The 21203-nt window shown below is 38.0% G+C and overlaps 1 protein-coding gene across 2 annotated transcripts in view; it reads right to left on the bottom strand.

Moving 5' to 3' along the window:
* NBAS (NBAS subunit of NRZ tethering complex) overlaps nucleotides 1-21203 on the bottom strand; it is a 390381-nt gene that overhangs the window by 294349 nt on the left and 74829 nt on the right. For both annotated transcript variants that reach the window (XM_015111744.3, XM_077960110.1), the window contains exons 12-16: nucleotides 20104-20232; nucleotides 8548-8611; nucleotides 5937-6130; nucleotides 4320-4577; nucleotides 3488-3613 (exon numbers count right to left, since the gene is read on the bottom strand). In XM_015111744.3, the coding sequence (XP_014967230.3) occupies nucleotides 3488-3613; nucleotides 4320-4577; nucleotides 5937-6130; nucleotides 8548-8611; nucleotides 20104-20232 (771 nt within the window). The remainder of the gene's footprint in view (nucleotides 1-3487; nucleotides 3614-4319; nucleotides 4578-5936; nucleotides 6131-8547; nucleotides 8612-20103; nucleotides 20233-21203) is intronic.

Raw genomic sequence — 21203 nt, 5'->3', positions numbered from 1 at the left:
AAGACATTTTCTCCTAACTTGTATAATCGCCTTTGGCTTGCACTGTGGCTGTATAATAGAGCAGACAATAAGGCAGAAAGAGAAGATATATTCTGCCATAATTAATAAGCATGTTTAACTTTTAACAAATGAGCCCATCAAAGTTCTGTATTTATTTGACCATGAGATATATCCCAGGGTGTAAATAACTTAATCATAAAAAGTCATGATATGCTGTTTTTTGGAAAGATCAAGGTCCTATTCCTCCCTCCCAACTGCTTTCTCCAACTCCATTCAAAATCCCTGACTTGCCCTCCTCCTACAAAGAGCTATTATGGTAACAAATTTCAATTAATATTTGACTCATTCCCTAGGATCCTTTATATATTGCCTCACATCAGTTCTTTCTTCAAATGTCTCTTATTAATTCACTTTCCCTTTTCCACAGCTGCAGCCTCCATACCAGTCTAAATCATCAACACAAAATATCCAGGACACTGCAGGAGTCCCCTGCTCTGAGCAAGCTTTCCTACCTTCCTTCCACTCCAATCCTCTCTACACCATCTTCCTCTGTGCTTCCACAGTCAGAAATCCACAACAGTAGATAAATGCCTAAGTCATCACAACCTTTCCACATCCTCCTGAACCCAAATCAATATATCTTTTTAATCATATTTCCCAATGTTCACTATTGTCAAATATCAGTGCCAGCAAACTGGTTGATGTACAGAGCTCATCTATCCACAAAATGTTTACTGGGCACCTACTGCATACCAGGCATTGAAGTAGACATGGAAAGACAGCAGTGAATAAAACAGATTTAGTCATGGGCCTCATAAATCATGCTCAACGTCTTTTCATTCGTTCATACCATCTGTCCTGTTAAGAATGTCTTCCTTCCTTCTCACTCAAGAAGGTCTACTTTAAATCCTTCCAAATCCCTGCTCCAAACATCTTCACTATATAAAGCCTTCCATCACTACCAGATCTATAATAATAATCACTACCTTCACTGGGTTTCTAGAGTTTTATCTGAAATCTGTTTATATGGTCAGTTACATTCAATATGGTGAACCCCTATCTCTACTAAAAATACAAAAATTAGCCAGGTGTGGTGTCATGTGCCTGTAGTCCCAAGCTACTCGGGAGGCTGAAGCAGGAGAATCACTTGAACCAGGGAGGCAGAAGTTGCAGTGAGCCGAGATAGCACCATTGCACTCCAGCCTGGGCAAAAAGAGTGAAACTCCATCTCAAAAAAAAAAAAAAAAAAAAAAAAAATCATAAGCTCCCAATGAGTAAAAGTCACATTTATGCCTGTCCTGTACCCCTTTGCAGTCCCCAGCATAGTGCTCTTGCTCTTAACTGGCTATTTATTTAACTAAACAAAATATTCCCCTCCCCAGAAAAGTACTTGTTTTGTCTCTCCTAACATCCCTCAACTCCTTCAGAGATAAAAACTGTCCTTTACTGTATCCCAGAAAAAGATATACATGAACTCATGAGCTCATTGTCTTAGATTACAAAACAACAAAGAAAAATAATACAGAATTAGTGTTTTGATTTTCTAAAGAAAATACAAGTAACTTTGTCTTCTTCCGTTTCATTACCTCTCATGCTCTTTCACCTCTGATATCTTGCTTGTATTAATGTTAAGTTTATCATCCTGTTTGGCTGATGCATCATCTTCTTCCATACAACTTTTTCATGTTATATTTTTACTTTTAATTACTAATGTACAAAACTTTTAGGGAAGTAATCATCATGAAATTTTCCCAGTGTTTCCCACAATCTTCCACAGTGCAAAGGTATTTTCCTTTCTACATGTTAAGATCAGAAGTCCCAACCTTTTTTAAAGTATGTCATGAGTCTAACTATAAGTCTTTCTTACAAAGATGCCAAAGGTTAAAACATACAGGCTTGCTATGAAATCAATGTGTCCCCCAAAATTCACATGTTGAAAAACTAATTCCCAGAGTGATGATGTTTGGAAATGAGACCTTCAGAAAGCAATCAGGTCATGAGAGTGGAGGCCCCATGACAGGATTGGCGTCCTCACAAGAGGAGGCAGGAGACAGCTTGCTGCCTCTCTCTCTGCTCTCTGCCATATAAGGACACAGCAAGAAAGAAATCCATCTGCAACCCAGGAGAGTGCTCTCACCAGGAATGAAATTGGTCAACACCTTGATTTTGCAATTCCCAGCCTCTAGAACTGTGAGAAATAAATTTCTGCTGTTGAAACCACATAGTCTGATATTTTTGTTGCAGCGGCTAAAACTAATTGAGACAAGACTGTATATTAATCTTAACTATGGGAGGCAGGTAACAGGAAGTATCCAATTTTGAGACTTAAGTTTTAAACAGGCGTATTTGGCAGTTTTCATATATGTTACCTATTTATTGCCTCTCAGCTCCAAATTTCCCCTCAAAGCCAGCTCTGTGATAGCGTATGTCATTTGCAGTTGACACAATATTAAGCTCTGGGTGCTGGAGGGCCACTGCAAAAGAAGAGGCTCTGCTTTCTAGTCGTGATGTGCTTTGGTTCTTTTCTTCTTGCTCCTATGGCTTGGCCACCAACAAGGCATGTGTGGGACATCAAGTGGCACTTACTTCCCCACTTCCTCCCTCTGTTGACACCCTCCCACTGAGTTTCACTGGCACTCTCGTGGGCAGACTGTTTTCTAGTGAATCTCCCACGCACCAAAGAGAGAAGCTTCCCAGACTGGAAGCTACAAAAAGGCCGCCTATAGGAGTAGACAGTTTTTTCTTGCCAGTCTTGGCCATGATTCCTTAATTATCTACCAGCCTTGAGCCACATGCATGCTGGTAGGGGTTTCCTGCTGGATAGTCCCTGGGGTCTTCTGGCCCCCATCCTCAGCTCACTGGCCCCCAGAAGCAGGCGTCCAGCTTTCCTATCCATCCCATATCTCCCCGACTGCCAACCTTGGCAACTGTGGACCAGCCCTGGCTCAAGGCAACCCAGAGAACTTCTCTTCCATCCTACATGCTGCAACCACTCCTGGTCCAACGGGTCTGAATCCCAGCCTAGGGGAAGGGCCTCCCTTCCAAGTTCATTCCCTCCATGGATACGTCCCTTCAGCCCTAGGGTATTCCTTAGCGTTCTCTATCGTTCATTTCTGGTTACTAGAAAATAATTCTCCACATTGTAAATTTCCCGGTTTAAATTACTGTGTGGTTTCTGGCACCTGACTAGCTCTTGACTAATGCAGGTAAAGTGAAGTGATTGTGGTACAGGAAAGAAAACATTAGGCCGAAACCAAGTAGTCAGCTGGTTTATCAGTGAATATTTGTTCACATGTATTCAGCATCAAAGTCCAGTTGCAGGGGCAATAAAATCTAACAAAAAGACCATTTTTCCAGATGAGAAAACTGTACTTCATTGACTGTATTATAGAAAAGTCAGCAATGTAAAGTTCTCTAAAATGAAGCCCTATAAACAAAAGACACTATATGAATATACATTTTACATTACCAAAATATTTACACATACCAAATAATTCTGAATTGAAGCAACATTGACCACTGACTTCCTCCACTGCCTCTGATATACGAGGTCAGTATCCAGGCCATAGGTATGAGCCAAGGACAAGGCTTCCTCATACTCTTCACTTTCAATCTTCAGATAAAAACACAAAGACAGGAATGTTACATGACTGAATTATCTACAGGGTCCTGATGATGATACAATGAATGATGATAATCCCTTGGACCTATCCAGCATGTCATTAATTCCTGTGCACTGTGGCACCAGAAGCTCACAGACATATTGAGGAGCAGAAGGATCTCGTGTTTCTTTCAGGACTTTAACAGAAAGATGAAAGATAAAAGGTGCAAAACTCTCATTTTAGAGTAAAACAATGGCAAAACCAAGACAACCATGGAACAACCCAACTTCTAGTCCAGAGCTCCTACCATGACATTGCAAGAACAGCACAAATCATGTAAACACACAGTGCTGGTCACCTTGGCTTCCCAAGCAAGTCCTGGACTAGCATTTCTTCCTTCACCCTCTGTAGATAGCTGATTTAAACACAGATAAAGGGAGAGCTGAAGGCCACATGAAGGGTAGCAAAGAAATGAGTTAAGCCACCAAGTGGATAATCAGTCTAAGTGAATTCAACTTTATCCATGGTTTTGATTTTGATTATTTAGGTACAAAGATTAGCATTATTTTAAAAAGCTTTAGAGAACTGCTATTTTTAACATGTCAATGATCCAACATCCCTCTTGAAATTTTCTCCTTTATTAAAAAATTAACTTTTTCCCAATAAAAGAAAAGCTTGATGACTTCAAACTTGGGTAGTAGTACGCTACTGTCTCACCTTCCTCTGATAAAGTTCCTCCGGTGTTGTGGAGCGCAAACTCACAAGGCGGTAGTTTTTAGTAATGGTTCGTGGGCGTTTCCGTGCTGGTGCAAATCGCTCCATTTCAGTCACCAAGTAAAGGCCCTGTTTTATATAACCAAAGTAGCGAGCCTTGGCAGATATTTCATGATCAGAATCAGAATCCTCTTCTCCTTCATCTTCTTCTCCAGCCCTAGTCTCCAAACGAGATCGTTTGGAGGCAAGTTTAATCTCACACTAAATTGAAAAAGGAGATTTGAAATTAATAGTTAGGAACTAAGAATAACTTTTTAGAATTAATGAAAAAAAAATTTCTAAATCTAATCTGGTTTGATTCATTAAATCAGTTATGTGATCAAGATTAACAATGGAACTCAAAGGAACTTTACAGCAAGCATTATATACATCAGCTCCAGAAATATGCACATACATGATCAGCTCCAAATCTTCTAAACTAAAGCCTGTTTTTTTGTTTTGTTTTGTTTTGTTTGAGATGGAGCCTTGTTTTGTCACCCAGGCTGGAATGCAGTGGCGCGATCTCAGCCAACCGCAACCTCCACCTCCTAGGTTCAAACGATTCTCCTGCCTCAGCCTCCTGAGTAGCTGGGACTACAGACACCCACCACCACGCCCAGCCAATTTTTGTATATTTACTAGAGATGGGGTTTCACCATGTTGGCCAGGCTGGTCACGAATTCCTGACCTTAAGTGATCCACCCGCCTTGGCCTCCCAAAGTGGTAGGATTAGAGGTGTGAGCCACTGTGCCCAGTCTAAAGCCTGTTTTAATAACAGGTCATTAATATGCTCTTGTACTTATAATTATCAGGTCTTGTACCTGATAATTTGATGATCTGTTTTCATCTCTTCAGAGAATGAACATAAAGGTACTTAAATTTGCTTTACCAAGAACAGCTCTCCCTCACCCCTTTATAAAAATGTCTAACAGCTTCGCTAAGTTCTGAGTCTGAAAGCCTGGCTGTTCAAGATAACTTTCATTCAGACTTAACAGAGCTGGCTTAGATTTTAAGTCATAGTTTTCTTTAAGGAACATCTTTAGACTCCATAACAAACTTCAGAGTAAAAAACATGTCAATCTGCATTGCTGAAGTGAAAGCTATGAAAGGTTGTTACCCTTGAAAGACTTAAAATACAATTTTTAAATGACCAAAAGATAACTTTAAAGAACTAGCCTCTATTTTCAAGTCTTTTGTCATGATAAACAAGTTTCCTTACTAAAAGAATCAAAAACTTTAGTTGCCATGCTTTTTAGAAATAGGTTAAAGAGTATTTTTCTTAGGTAGTGATACCATTCTACATTTTAAAATGACTAATCCAGGGGAGAAAAAAATCTACCATTTCAGTGAAAAAGAAATACTTTATACAAAGCAAAATGACAACAAATTTTCTTCATTATCTTAAATTACAATTTTTTATTCACTAAAAAACGAATTTTTTATACTGCAACCATTACCTGATTCCAGTCACAGATTTTTGTTTTTAAAGACAAGATAATAAGACAACTCAAATAAAAACCAGATATTTAAATTTTTGGTTAAATATATAACTATTCTCAAACAAAGGGGAAAAAGCCTTACCTCCAAACTTAAAAATCCCCCATCATGGGTAGCAGTGACTTGAGGTGATGGTTCAAACCACTCACAGGATTTTCCCAGTAAATTCTTCAAAGTTTTCACCGACGAAACAGTTAAGGCACCGGAGCATCGAGCTAAAGTCACTGCACTGTCTGCCCACCAATTGACATCTATCAGTGGGTAAAAGGACTCTTTATCTAAGAAGGGAAAAACAAATCAATACAAATGCATCTGCTAATGTGGTTTAAATTCAAAATATTTAGTATAAGAATCAATTTTAAAACCAAATTTACCTATGTTATTTGGCCCCTTAATGGTATATTAAATAATGAGAAAAAAATAAGAAAAATTAAAATGTAAGTCATCCTCAAAAGTTTATGAGGTATAAAATGGTAATTCACTTGACAAATTGGGTGCCAACAATGTCAGTCTAGGTCTAAAGCTCTAAGGATACAAAGGCAGTCTAAAGCTCTAAGGATACAAAGGCAAATAAACTAGGGTCTTTCATCTCAAGAATATACTCAGGAGAGAGATGTGTCACCACTTTCAACCTAAGTTGAAAGGCAGGTGTGTACCAGGTATGCATACATGAAGGTAATATAATGTTTTGAAAAATGTACATATACCACTTTCAGACAAACACTGAGAGAAATATACCCTTTAGAAAAATATAAGACAGATATGTAATAGTTTCCAGTGCTGATTTCCTCTTAAACTTATAACTAATCAGAGAGGGAAAAAAAAATCTATGGCTAGCAAAGAATCTTTAGAAATGAAAATGAATTATGGGCTGGACGCAGTGGTTCATGCCTGTAATTCCAGCACTTTGGGAGGCTGAGGTGGGCAGATCACAAGGTCAGGAGTTTAAGACAAGCCTGGCCAATACGGTGAAACCCCATCTGTATTAAAAATACAAAAATTAGCCAGGAATGGTGGCGCATGCTTGTAGTTCCAACTACTGGGGAGGCTGAGACGGGAGAATCACTTGAACCCAGGAGGTGGAGGTTGCAGTGAGCCGAGATGGTGCCACTGCACTCCAGCCTGGGTGACAGAGCGAGACTCTGTCAAAAAAAAAAGAAAAAGAAAAAGAAAAAGAAAAGGAATTATTGTTCACCAAACTAAGGCATTCAAAAGGCAATGCCATATTTATTATAATTTTATTGTACATTTTTGAACATCATCTGTTATACAAAACATATGATATGGTTTAAAGGTAAAAGTAAACCATAAATTTAACAACATATTTAAACATTACACTAGAAGAGATTTTAAATATGGAATTCAGAACCATGAGACTCACTATTTTAAGGAAAATAAAGAGCTCTAACAACACTTTTTTCCCAAGTAAGCCTAAGGCAATCCATGTAAATAAGGAGTTTCAAGAAAATGTGAAAGGCAGAGTTCCTGGGGCTTATCACTAAGTGTGAAGTAGAAAGAAAGAGGAGCAAATCACTAAAATAAAATTCTAATTTCTGCTTTGACAAAGTATTACTTTTCCTCAAAAATATGTCTGGATGAATATTTTGGATGATTATTTAACTAAAGCAGATAATTCAAAGCATGGAACCTGATGCATAATATTAATCAATATTTTTAATCTTCTTTAAATGTGAACTAAAAGCATTTTTTTTTTTTTTTGAGATGAACTTTTGCTCTGTCACCCAGGCTGGAGTGCAGTGGCGTGATCTCAGCTCACTGCAACCTCCGCTTCCCAGGTTAAAGCGATTATCCTGCCTCAGCCTCCCGAGTATCTGATTACAGGTGTGCACCACCATGCCTGGCTAATTTTTGTATTTCCAGTAGAGACAGGGTTTCACCATGTTGGCCCGACTGGTCTTGAACTCTTGAACTTGGGTGATCCACCTGCTTTGGCCTCCCAAAATGCAGGCATGAGCCACCGTGCCAGCCTAAAAATATATCGTAATACAGACCTTGAACCTTGTAACTATCACTGATTTTACAGAAGACACTTAAAAATTCATCACGGATTTAACTTAGAAAGTTTCACCTAAAGAGAAATAACACATAGTCAAGAACTAAAAGTAAAAAAAAAACTCAAAAGTAACCCCTACAGGATTTTAAAATATCTCTGCTTTAATCTAGCAATTAAATGACAATTATTACTCTTATTTAAATGTAAATCTTGATTTTTATTTATAAAAACAATATATGCTCACTGTAAAAATGAAATTTTTTCTTTAAAACATGGAAATGTATGCAAAGACAAAGAAAGCCTCACCAACCTAACCCTAATTACCCCCAACCGGCAGAGGTAAGTTTACTCAGTGTTTCTTCTTTGATGAATCTTGCTCTGTGATCTCACCCAGGAGCATCTGAAAAGGAGCAGGCTTCTAAGCGTTGAACTCAGTGTACCATCTCAATGCTGGCTCCTGGCAGGAGAGCCATGCTGCATACCCTGGGCTCTGACCTCGCTTTTGGGAAAGCCTGACCATCAGAAAACTGGATCTGTTGCCTTGACCAAATCTATGAAATCTTGATGTTTCTTCCAAAGTGTAGCAAAAGTATCTGGAGATTTTTTATATCATCCAAAGAGCATCTTGTATAATAATAGAAGTCTCTTAAGGTTTCAATTATCATATTTCATACAACTCACCTTTGACTTTTTTTCTCTTCTCAGTAGAGAGCCTCCAATCAGGATTAAGGTCATCATAGCCTGGCTAAATATGAAAATAATGACTTCCTGAGTCAACTATGTAAGAAAATTATATGAAAATCATCAAGAACTGTGGACTTTTTCAAATAAAGAGATGATGCTTTCCCTTGATCTCTCAATTACAACTAGCTGAAATCTATTTCTTGCCATGATAGTCTGGAAAAGCGATTGTTCTTACACTTAAAATGTGCACATGTACATATTATGACTCAATTTATGAAGAATATAGCATACGCATATGAACAATAGGATACCAAGTATACCACCAATACATATGAAAGCAAAATACACTAAGAATTCGTTCTATACACATACACACACGTGATGAATAAACACTGGCCTGGATACAGGTCTTATCCGAGCCACTTATAAACTGAGCAACCTCTCCAGGCTGTGATTTTCAAAGCTTTGAGACTTGACTAGGAAACCTTCATGTTACGTCCTAGTCCTTTTTATGACTAAGAATTTACCAGGTTAAAAAAATATAACCATGCATGCATTCATACTGTAATCTTAGGGCAATATGGTGTCATGCTCATCTTTGAGAATATAACAGCACATCAATATCTCTCAAATATCAATTTGAGAATAAGCCATTACCTGACACCCTCTTGGCTTAGTGTTCCCTTTTTAGTCTCCGGAATTATAATAGTATGGGCAAAGAGTAAAAAAAATAGTTGGGGTACTTATTTGAAATCTGAAATCTAAAAAAAGTGTTGTTATACATAAGTCAAAAAACTGCTTTTTCATCTAATACAACAAAATACACATACATGTTTACTATCAATTTTTCAATGGCTCACATCTCAGAGCTATTTCTTTCCACAGCCTGGAAGAACTTCCTGTTCTCCACTACTATGGTAAATCACTCAGAGCAGACCTTGAGAACAGAAGACACAGTCTTTAAACTTAATCAGAAACAAAAATTACCATAAAAGGCTATTTATATACTGAGGGAAGAAATGGAGCGTCCTGGCTTACTTAATCATAGGAAAAGATGACTAAGTTTCAAAAAATCATTTTAAAAAAATAAGGTACATATTATTGAAAGCAGTCAACTAACCTGAAACTTTATTTGGTCATTTTAAGGCACTTGATAATTTTTCAATGCCTCAAAATCACCAGTACCATATACTCCAAACACACGCATGCCACCATGTATTTACGTGGCACATGTACCTTCCAACTTACATTTTGGAGTACACAAGGGAAATACAGAATAAAAAACCTTAGGCCCCTCAAAGAACAACAATTATGATTCAGCCTTGGGCACATTTAAGGACATACAGGTCAAAATGAAATTTGACAAGAAATCTTAAGGAAATTTTAAAAATAAATAACTCTCACTTGAGAATTCAAAGTGTGCATGTCTTCGTCAAACCTAATGATAAGAAGGAGCACCACGAACAAGCAGTACTCGTCCACTAGAACCGGGGTCTGCCGTCACCTTGGGACTAGACTCTTCCCTGAACATTGCTTAAATAATGGGCATCTCCTGTCAATTCGATGTTAAACACAAGGTGAAGATGTGTTCTTCTGCGTCCAGAACTCTGTCATCCTCATCCTTGTATTCCCAGATCCATCATAGTGCCCACCTGTCATAGCGGCTAAATGTCGAATGAGTAAACAAATCAACCAAATTTTAAGTCACTGAATTCTAATTAGAATTCATTTCTAATGACTAAGCTATAGGAAAATTATCTGATATAGAACAAAGCTTCCTATACCCTCCCAAAAGTGTGACTTCTTCTGTTTAGTCAAAACATACTGGGGCTGGGCATGGCGGCTCATGCCTGTAATCCCAGCACTTTGGAAGGCCAAGGCAGGAGAGCTGCTTAAGGCTAGCAGTTTGAGACTAGCTGGGTGACATAGCAAGACCCTATCTCCCCAGAAAGTAAAAATAATTAGCCAGGCATGGTGGCACACTTCTGTAGCCTCAGCTACTCAAGAGGCTGAGGTAGGAGGATCAACTGAGCTCAGGAGTTCAAGGCTGCAATAAGCTATGATCACACCACTGCACTCCAGCCTGGGCAACAAAGCAATACCCTATCTCTAAAAAATAAAAATTAAAAAAAAAAATAAATGCAGAGACAAAAGGAAAAAAAAAAAAAAAGATATTGCAGGCCCAAAACTCAAGCACACAGAGAGCTAATAAATGAATATAAATTAATATAATCCAAGATCATCACATTTGTTAACTACCCAAAGAGACATATAGATAAAAATGCCAGGGGCCTTCAAAGGATGAACAGAGAATTTGGGGCATGGGTTCAAGAAAGATGAAGGGAATTCAAGAGGTACAAAGAAAGTCTTATGGTGGTATACTTTTAAGACTGGATAAGACTTGGATGCAGAAAATGAATAAAGGAAAACATTCCAGTCTGAAAGCATAACGTGAACAAAAATACACAGTTAGGAAATACAAAGTTTATTCAGGGCAAAATAGTAGAACAGTTTAATAAGTCCAAGACAGCAGATTTAATTATCTTGATTTTTGTTTGTTTTGGGGTTTTTAGGGAGGATGTTAATGATATCCTTTTTTATTGAGGTGATCTTCATATAATGTAAAATTAACTATTTTTAAATGAACAATTCAGGGGCACTTAGTACATTTACCAAATTGTGAAACCATCACGTCCATCCACTTACAAAACATTTCTATCGCTCCAAAGCAAAACCACTAACCCATTATGCAGTTATTCCCCTTTCCTCTTTCCCTGGATCCCAGGAACCATCAGTCTGCTTTCTATCTCTATGGATTTACCTATTCTGGATATTTCATATTATTTATGCAACCATAAAATATGTGACCTTTTGTGTCTAGCATCTTTCGCTTAGTATAATATTCTCAAGGTCCATCCACCATTGTAGTGCATATCAGCACTTCGTTCCTTTTTGTGGCTGAGTCATATTCTATTGTATGGATATACCACAGTTTGTTTCTCCATATATCCACTAATGGACATCTGCATTGCTTCCACCTTTTAGCTGTTGTAAACACTGCTGCTATGAATATGTAGGTGCCCGTATTTTAGTACCAGAAGTGTGAGCCATTGAAAATTTGATAATAAGCATGTATGTGCACTGAAGCTAGCATCAACTTACCATCTTTCCACCCCAGGGGTCTATGTGTGAGGAGAATCAGGATGAGGCCATGCGTCACCATATCTGATACACATTCTAAACTGGTGCTCAATGGACAGGATCCCCAAACTCCCCATGAACCACAAGAAAGCTCCTGGCACCACATGAATACATGTCGAGAAGCAACCTCCATGCCACTTCTCTGTATTTACTAGGGTTCAGAACACAATACTCCAAAGTATAACAGCATGGCATGTTGAGTACTTTCAACCGAGGCAACTGAAAGGGCCTCAGAAACACCATCTCTCTGACCTTCTCCTGCCTTCCTGTCTCAAGCCTCTCTTTGTCTTCCAAAGCAAGTCACAGAAACCAGAATTCTTCTTCCCTGAGGTGCATCACAGAAACTAGAACAACTCCTCCCCCAAAGGAAGCTCTAAAACCTAAAAAGGTCCCTCTCTCCCTTCTCCCTTGAAGACCCTTATCCCAGAGGGCTCCTGCCTCATAGTAGTGGGGGGAAGGTTATACAGAGAAGCCAAACGGAATCTGGACAGACAGGCCTTGCTGGGTTTCCCCTTCAGTCTACCACCATTAGGCCATACCCTTTTGTCCCATCATATTTTTACAAGGTTGTCCATTCTTCATCAAAACTAAGCATAAAAACAGTTTTCCCTGGGTCTTTATTTCTTTAATTTTGACAAGGTTTCTCTCTGTCACCCAGGTTGGAGTGCAGTGGCGTGGTCATGGCTCACTACAACCTGGCTCAGGTGATCTTCCTGACTCAGCCTCCCGAGTAGCTGGGAATACAGGTGAATGCCACTTTTTATTTTTTGGAGAGATGAAGTCTCACCATGTTGCCGAGGCTGGTCCCAAACTCCTAGGCTCAAGCAATTCCAACCACCTAGGCTTCCCAAAGTGCTGGGATTACTGGAATGAGCCACACTCAACCAGAGTCTTCATTTCTGAAGGTACCTGTGTCATGTAAAATGTTGATTAAATAAATTTGTCATGTTTCTCGTTAACCTGTCTTTTGTTACAGGAGTGATGGCTGTGTCATCTTATGATGGGTTAGGAGAGGTATCACACCTTTCCACCCCACAGTTTCTGGCACCCAACGTGGGGCAGCTGAGACACCTGACTTGCTCTGGAACCTGCAGACAAAATCCTGGAACAACTGACAAAACGCGAGCAAAGAAAGGTAAGAAGTTTTTGATTTTTTTTTTTTTTTTTAAACAAAGTGAGCTTTCCTGGATCTCTACCTATAGTGCCTGGTCTAGAAGAGAAAGTAAAAATTTCTCTTTATATCCATTCTAATTTCAAGTTAGCAAGGAAAATCATTTGTTTTTAAATAAATGTGTTATGCTTTTCTCTTGTTAACCTGTCTTTTGTTATAGGGGTGTCAGCTGTGATGAGTTCAGTAAGGTATCATGCCTCCCCTCCTGACATATTCATGCTACCACATCACTGAAAACAGCCTAAAATGCCATCATTTTATACCACAGCCATAACCCAAAGGAAGATGTTCTAAGAATAGTTATAGGTTTTGTACAGAAAACCTATTATGGCTAAAGTAATGTTTTCTTTAGACTTGAGAATTTTATTTGCTAATTTTATTACCACTAAAATCTAAATATAATGAAATCCCTGCCTCCCACTCCCGATATTTATCATGGGTTCTTTTCTATTTCCCTAAGCGTCTCAGCTGGTTTGAGAAATAAAGGGAAAGAGTACAAGAAAGAAATTTTAAAGCTAGGTGTCCGGGGAAGACATCACACGTCGGCAGGTTCCGTGATGCTACCCGAGCCATAAAACTAGCAGGTTTTTATTAGCAATTTTCAAAAGGGGAGGGAGTGCACGCACAGGGTGTGGGTCACAGAGATCACATACTCCACAAGGTAATAAAATATCACAAAGCAAGTGGAGGCAGGGCAAGATCACAGGACCACAGGATGGGGCAAAATCAAAATTGCTAATGAAGTTTTGGGCACCCATTGTCATTGATAACATCTTATCAGGAGACAAGGTTTGAGAGCAGACAACCTGTCTGACCAAAATTTATTAGGCGGGAATTTCCTCATCCTAATAAGCCTGGGAGCGTTACAGGAGACCAGGGCTTATTTCATCCCTTCGGCTTTGACCGTAAAAAGTGGCCGCCTCAAGGGGGCCATCTATCAACCTACCCTCAGGGCGCATTCTCTTTCTCAGGGATGTTCCTTGCTGAAAAAAAGAATTCAGTGATATTTCTCCTATTTGCTTTTGAAAGAAGAGAAATATGGCTCTGTTCCGCCTGGCTCACCAGAAGTCAGAGTCCAAGGTCATCTCTCCTGTTCCCTGAACATTGCTGTTATCCTGTTCCTTTTTTCAAGGTGCCCAGATTTCATATTGTTCAAGCACACATGCTCTACAAACAATTTGTGCAGTTAACACAATCATCACAGGGTCCTGAGGCAACATTCATCCTCCCCAGCTTATGAAGATGATGGGATTAAGAGATTAAAGTAAAGAGGCATAGGAAATCACAAGAGTATTGATTGGGGAAGTGATAAGTGTCCATGAAATCTTCACAATTTATATTCAGAGACTGAAGTAAAGACAGGTGTAGGAAATTATAAAAGTATTAATTTGGGGAACTAATAAATGTCCATGAAATCTTCACAATTTATGTTCTTCTGCTGCGGCTTCAGCCGGTCCCTCCATTCAGGGTCCCTGACTTGCCACAACAACCTTTCAAAGGCTTATTCATTCCACAAATATTTATTATTATTTATTATGTTAAGCCTAAGTTCTCAAAGAACTCAGAGTCTGGTGAAATTGTGAAAACAGCTGTGGATTATATCAAGATTCATCACATCAACTGCCATCTTCCCACTTACTCTTCATTGATCTACTTAAGGTTAGTCCAACACCTACTATGTGTGAAAATGAAAATGAAGAGGTAAGTTTGTATTCCATTTCTAGGCCTAAAGAAGTACAAATAGGCAAATAATAAAACTTCTTGAGAGAAAAATTAAGGCCGAAAATGAGATGTAAAGATATAAACATAACATATGGGAAATGTTTGAAATGAAAATCACTTAAGCAATTTTACTATATTCCAGACATGAACAAAATTTAATACTCACAGATTTCTAGCCAGATGGATTTTCATATTGACAATGAAAGCCAAAGTATTTAATCAACTCAAAACTGGATATTAGTAAATCAGAATAGGCACTTCCACAACTATCTTTAATCATTAGGTTTTACAGAGAAAATACTCCATCACACAAAGCATATTATAAAAACTAATAAAGCAGCAAATTGCATGAAGAAAGCCCCAGACGAGTTGAATTCACAATTTTGGTAAAGAGGGTTAAGGCTGTGCAGGGTAGCAGCAACATTAGTTCCTTCTCAGGCAACATTTAAACTAAAATTATAAGCTGACTATTTTATATATTACCATATCATCGATTTGAAACTAATTGGTTTGTCTACTTACTTACTAGAGCAGCCGTAAAGAGAGGCAAAACTCTGCCCTACCTGGCTGATCCAAGCTCACTTGACCATTACTAGAGAAATGAAAAAAGAGTAGCTGTCTCAGTATTTTTCAAAGCTTGAGATTTCTCTTTAAAGGATTCCAGTGATGAGTACATGCAGACACTTACATATTTGGTAAACAACTATATTACACCTCTCAGTTATTACTACTTGCACAATTCTAGGGTCTCTACATAATCAACTGCATGACTCCAGGGGATGTTATTCATATAAACTTCAAGCTGATATATCTCCCTTGCTTACCATTAATATCATATGCTAGTCTCTGATTTACCCAGATAAAAGTCAATACTTCTAAACGTAAGCACTGTAAGTAGATATTCTGGAAAAAAAGGCTTAACCTATGAAGTCGGGAGACTTGAATCAAAATGGAATCTTGACTCTAACATTTAGTGATCTCAAGTTAACCTCTTTTAGCACCATTCCCATCTATAAAAAATGGTATTAAAAACATTTCACTTAACCCATTTACGCCTAGTGTTCCATTATTGGAATGCTAAACTTGTGGGAGTTATTTATATCCTACTGCTCAAGTTCATGGCCAAGGTCTGACTTCTCACACACAAAAAAAATTGCAACCTCCAGCATACATGGATTAATAGGGTTGTTGTGAGACAAATGAAAACTATGCTCTGTAAATAATCAAGCCTTCCTATACAAATACTATTTATTTTCAATAATTCTTCTCTCCAGCACTGTCAGCTGACCTACATGCCTTTCCTGAGCTTATCTTCTCAAAATATTAACATGTCATTTTAATCATTTGTTCATAATTTCCCTTGGAAGCCTGTGAATATCTTAAGAGCAGGGACTATGACACTGTATCCTCTACTCTAATTCTCAGTAGAGTCAATAAATACTTGAATTTTATTTCACCATTATGTTATTATGTAAATAGGAACAACCTACTCTACTGTACAGTCCTGTTACACATAGGCTTTATTATACTTACTATAATACACTAGATTTTAGTAATTCATATGCTAAAATTCAAATCTAAAACATCCAAGTGATTAATTCCCAGGATACAGGTGAAAGACTCAAAGAAACTATGGTTGTTCAGACTCTTCTTACTTGACAAACAGTTACCACCATCTTCACCCCAGACCTCACTACATCATGAGTACTCTAGATATCTGTTAGAAAGCTAAGGGTTTACCAATGAGAGGCTTGCTCAGTTATTTATTCTGGTATCTGGTACACACTAACTAGCTCAAGAGCTAAGCATATCTGAGAGAGCTGAAGGAATCTGTATCACAACCACTGAGAAAAAGGATTTGTCTCTGTGTTTTTAAAGATCATCAAATAAAAAGAATCAATGTAAAAAATTAATAATTATAAAGAGTGATTATAGTCCTCCTAACTTTTTACAAATATTGTGGGAAAAAATGCGTGTAGTACACTCTGGCATTCACTAGCCTAATAAATAAGTATTCTTCCTCTTATCTTTTTGGGTTTTTTTATGTATTACTTTCCCACACGGTCATGGAAAGAACATATGCATCAGCGTCACAGAGGTATAAAATCAAATCTCAGCTCTATTGTTTACCTGCTGCACAACCATAGGACAAAGTGCTCAATAAATAATAAATGTAGTTAGAGTAAATTTTGTAAAAGCTAAAAGATGCTCGTACTTCTGTACCTTCTTCCTATTAAGCTATACAAGTCTACAGTTAGCATACAGAAAGAAACCAGAGCTTCTGTGAAGAGGCTGAAGCCTCACAGGCGTGTTTACAACGGGATGAAGTTTTACAAAGTACAGCAGAAATGGTTACACGAAAGTAGAGAGCAGGGACAGGAGGATCTAGGAAGCAGAGCAAAGCAGCATGCTGATCAGACTGGAGAAGATGACAGGTTCAGAGAGGAGTTTTCATTCTCATCACAGCCTCAGGATTTTAAAGGAAAAAAAAGAAATAAATTAAATGCCTTCCATGTTCCCTACTTTGGACCAAAATTTCCTTTGAGGCTAAAACTGGCTAGGGTCTCAGAGGGCAGAGCCCGCCCTGTCCAGCTAGTCTCCCATATGCTGAACAGCAGCAGGAAAGGGAGGGGTGGCTGACCCTGGCCTGTGCTGTGATAAACTCTGAACCGGGAAAGGGACAGAGCCACAATGGGAATGGTAGTCTGTAGGATCAGGGTCAGTAACTATAGCTAAGCCACTGCTCCCTCAGCAAAGGACACCACGATCTGTACAACGTCCTCGGTAATGCCAATCATGTTCACAGTTTTCAGTTTTGTGAGCCTCAAAATCTATTTTTTCCAGTTTACTCAGGCATTCAAGGGAAATAATTCATACCACTCACATCAGAAGAAACTGACATATAATCCTAAAAATGTGTACATTTATAAAAAGATAAACAACTAGCCTGAGAATCAAGTTGCATAGCTCCTCTGATTGACAGATCAATTTAAAAGTCAAAAGCTCTATCTGAGGACTGTTTCAGGAACATGGAATCAAAGTCACATCCACAAAATGGATGCTCAACAACCAAGCTACAAAATTCCTCACGAATTACTCTTCCAGACTCTCAGGGTATTTGTTCAAAACACTTTTGCTAAGGCATGACAACTTCTAGCCTGAGTGCCTCTCTTCCCACTATGAACACATTTTTTCAATTTCTGAGGTCCCTCCCTTTCTTGTCCCATTACTTTTCTGATTGCATATTTCAAACTACTGAGATATTTACACTTATTCATTCTCTGGTTTTAAGGTTTTTAAACAACTTTTACTTTTTTTAATAGAACCACTCTAAAAATCTAATCAATGAATAATATTAATGAGTAAAGAGTAATGCATTATTATAGCATTGACTGGCAACTAATGACCAAAAAAAAATGCTAACCAGTCAAAAAGTTGAGCATATTCCAATAAAGGCCACAAAAAAAAGATGCAATTTATCTTTGCAGGACAAAAAAAAAAAAAAAAAAAAAAAGGTCTCTAGATATTTAGTAAACAAAAGAGCATACTAACCGATTTTGCTGAGAATAGCCCTTACACTGGATGTATAACATACTAGGATACACAGAAGATGAAATATTAAGAGTGCTTCAGAAACTGACAAATATTTCTACTAGGTGAATAAAAGTAATTTTAAAAAACAAAAAGCCAGGGGGGAAAAATGCCTTTATTATTCAGAGTTTTCACCATTTAGAAAAATGTTGCCCAAATCTAAAATTTCCCAAATACAGTGAGAACATCAGGCTCCTCTCAAACGAAAACAGCTGAATACTTTATCACCATGTATTGATAACCATGAAAAATACGAAGTATCTTTTGGATCAATGATATGAATAATGCTTTATTTTGAATAAAGATATGAAACACACTCGTGTATTGTGCATCAAGTACAGTCATCCCTCAGTATATGCAGGGTTCCAGGTATATCAAAATCTACACGCACTCAAGCTCCCCAGAAGACCCTGCTGGACCCACCGATACATAAAGTCACCTGCCCTATCCACAGATCTGACATTCTGCAAAGACTATTTTTGATCAGTGTTTGCTTGAACAAAATCTATGTACAAGTGGACCCATGCAGTTCAAACCCATGTTGCTCTAGGATCAACTGTGTAAGTGATATGAAATATATGCCCTATAAATTAGCCTACACTCCCATCCTCAGTCAGTTCTTGAACAGCCAAGTGGAAGTTCTGCTGCCTGACATCCCCAGCGAAATACGTTACACAGTTTTGAGAGTTCATCACTTCACCTCTAGAAAGAAGAAATGAGTCAATTTAGCATAATTTCAGAGCAGAGAGAAAGACTGTCCCTTTTATTTAGCCACCAAGGTTGCAAGCTGAGGAGTACTTTTGCCACTGAGGACAAATCTAGATCCAATAAGGGAGAAAGAATAGTAAACATGTGGAGACAATATTAACTTGAAGTTGAATGGAAACTAGGGAGAAAATATCTTCCTAAAGCTGTGTATAAGACAAAAAAATAAGAATAGCTAAAACAAATTTAAATCTGTGAATCGAGTAAGAAAATAGAGAGCCACTTTCTCTTTTCCTCTGTCATTCTGAAAAAAATTCCTTATTAATAATCCTCTTAATTATGACATTGATCCATTCAGGTCATTCAGGAAATAGGCTCTAATGTGAAAATCTCAAAACCACCCACCAAAAGCTGGATATGCCTAGAGGAAAACAGAGTGAGGGAGTGAGAGAAGGAAAATTAATCCTTAAAATGGTAAAATGTAAATGAATCAGAGAGTAAAAGATTTATAATACATCTATTTCCAGTTGAGGAATTTCTTTAAACCTTTACTCTATCACAATACATGGCTTTATATAAGCAGACCTTTCTTTCCCCTTGTGAATTTAAATTATAATCGATGCCACTAACTAGTGTCACTCTACCTGTCACTACATAACAAAATCATCTAATCCTTAAAACCTATCATTCCAGGACACTAACAAAGAGTTCCATCCTTCTCTATATCTTAGCTACCCAGTGAAGAGAAGGTAACTCCCTTCAAGTAGGCCCCAAATAATTAGTGGTGCAAGATTTGAAAAGAACTGTAACCCTTTTAGGATTCGACCCTCCAAATCCGTGATCATATTAACTTTTGCTGAAATGTTAACATCTCGATTCTGTACTTTTAGAATGACAAAGTGGGAAAAAAATGAAGAGTTTAACAAACTCTTTTACAGATTACACTCTGTATACACAGTGTACTGCACTACAATTTAAAATCAGTCCACAGTATTAATCTATTTTTAATTTAACCCACTGTAATGATATCATAATTTAAAGGATAGAATAGCTTTGGAATGATGAGAATAAATAGCTGTGTGCTATCAATAAAATAAAATTAGCATTGTCAACACTCACCCTTAAGAGAGTCTTCTAATGATAATCATAACCAAGAGACGTACCTGCTCATTTTGACTCCATTCCCCCTGTTGCTTCAGAGATGGAATCGCCCAGATGCTCAGTTTCCCTGAGAAGTGAATGGCTGCCAGGAGCATCCCGTCCGGAGAAAGGCTCATCTTAAAAATTCCGTCCTAAACAAGAATCATAAGGTCAGGGCAAAGAAATTATGGTCAAATAGAAATAACTCAGAATTAAATGACACTCTTTAGAGGTGCCAAGTTATAAATGATCTTCAGTAACTAAGAGTTCCGCCAGCTTCGTATCATTATAAATGCACTTCAGCATAGAGAAAAAGAACTCCTGACTTTAAGGAGTTTGTTATCTACTTCAGAGTTATAATTTATACATAACCCAAAACCCAAATATGTAAGCATTATAAAGATATTTCTTCACACATCAATCACCATGACTTCTCAACACCTTCTAAGGTTGGTCTTGACTAGATTGTCAATTCCTTAAATTTGGGGCCCAGATCTTTACAAGATTCTATATCTACACAGTGCCTGAAGTATGCTATATATCATAAATAGGCCAAAAATTCATGCTGTGGAAAAGGAAAGGAGTAGAAGAAAGCTAGAGAAAGAGTGCAAGAACGATGGAAACAGAAGAAGATAAAGAGGAAGAAAATAGTCCTTCATTTAAGAAATGCTATGAATGTTTACGATTTTCCAAATTTGCTGCTAAATTATCCAGTTTAAGGAATCTAATCGTGACTACAGGACAGCAAAATTTTGTAATAACTGATTTCACATAGTCAAGCAAAAGGCACACAGAGAAAGAGCTATCCTTTCAGTCCTTCTTGTCCAAATAACCTGTCTTTTCCTTTCTCAGATGCCACAAACCACATGAACAGAAGTCATATGAGCAGAGGCATCACCTGCCACCCACCAACAATACACTCAGAAGACCTGAACAAACACTAATAGGACAGCTATTTCCCATTCCGGCATTTATTAAGAACCGGGTCCAAGGTAGCCTGCCCACAAAGAATAAAACAGAGACCAGAAAACAGCAACCCACAACCATATCTCTTCTGAACATTTAGGAAATCTGGCAACACACAGCCCACATCCCCAGATGACAACAGAATTTGGTACCAGAT

The sequence above is a fragment of the Macaca mulatta genome, chromosome 13 (assembly GCF_049350105.2).
Source record: "Macaca mulatta isolate MMU2019108-1 chromosome 13, T2T-MMU8v2.0, whole genome shotgun sequence".
NCBI classification, from domain to species: Eukaryota; Metazoa; Chordata; class Mammalia; order Primates; family Cercopithecidae; genus Macaca; species Macaca mulatta.
Note: the sequence above shows the minus strand (reverse complement) of the source record. Positions and strands in the feature narration are given on the sequence as shown.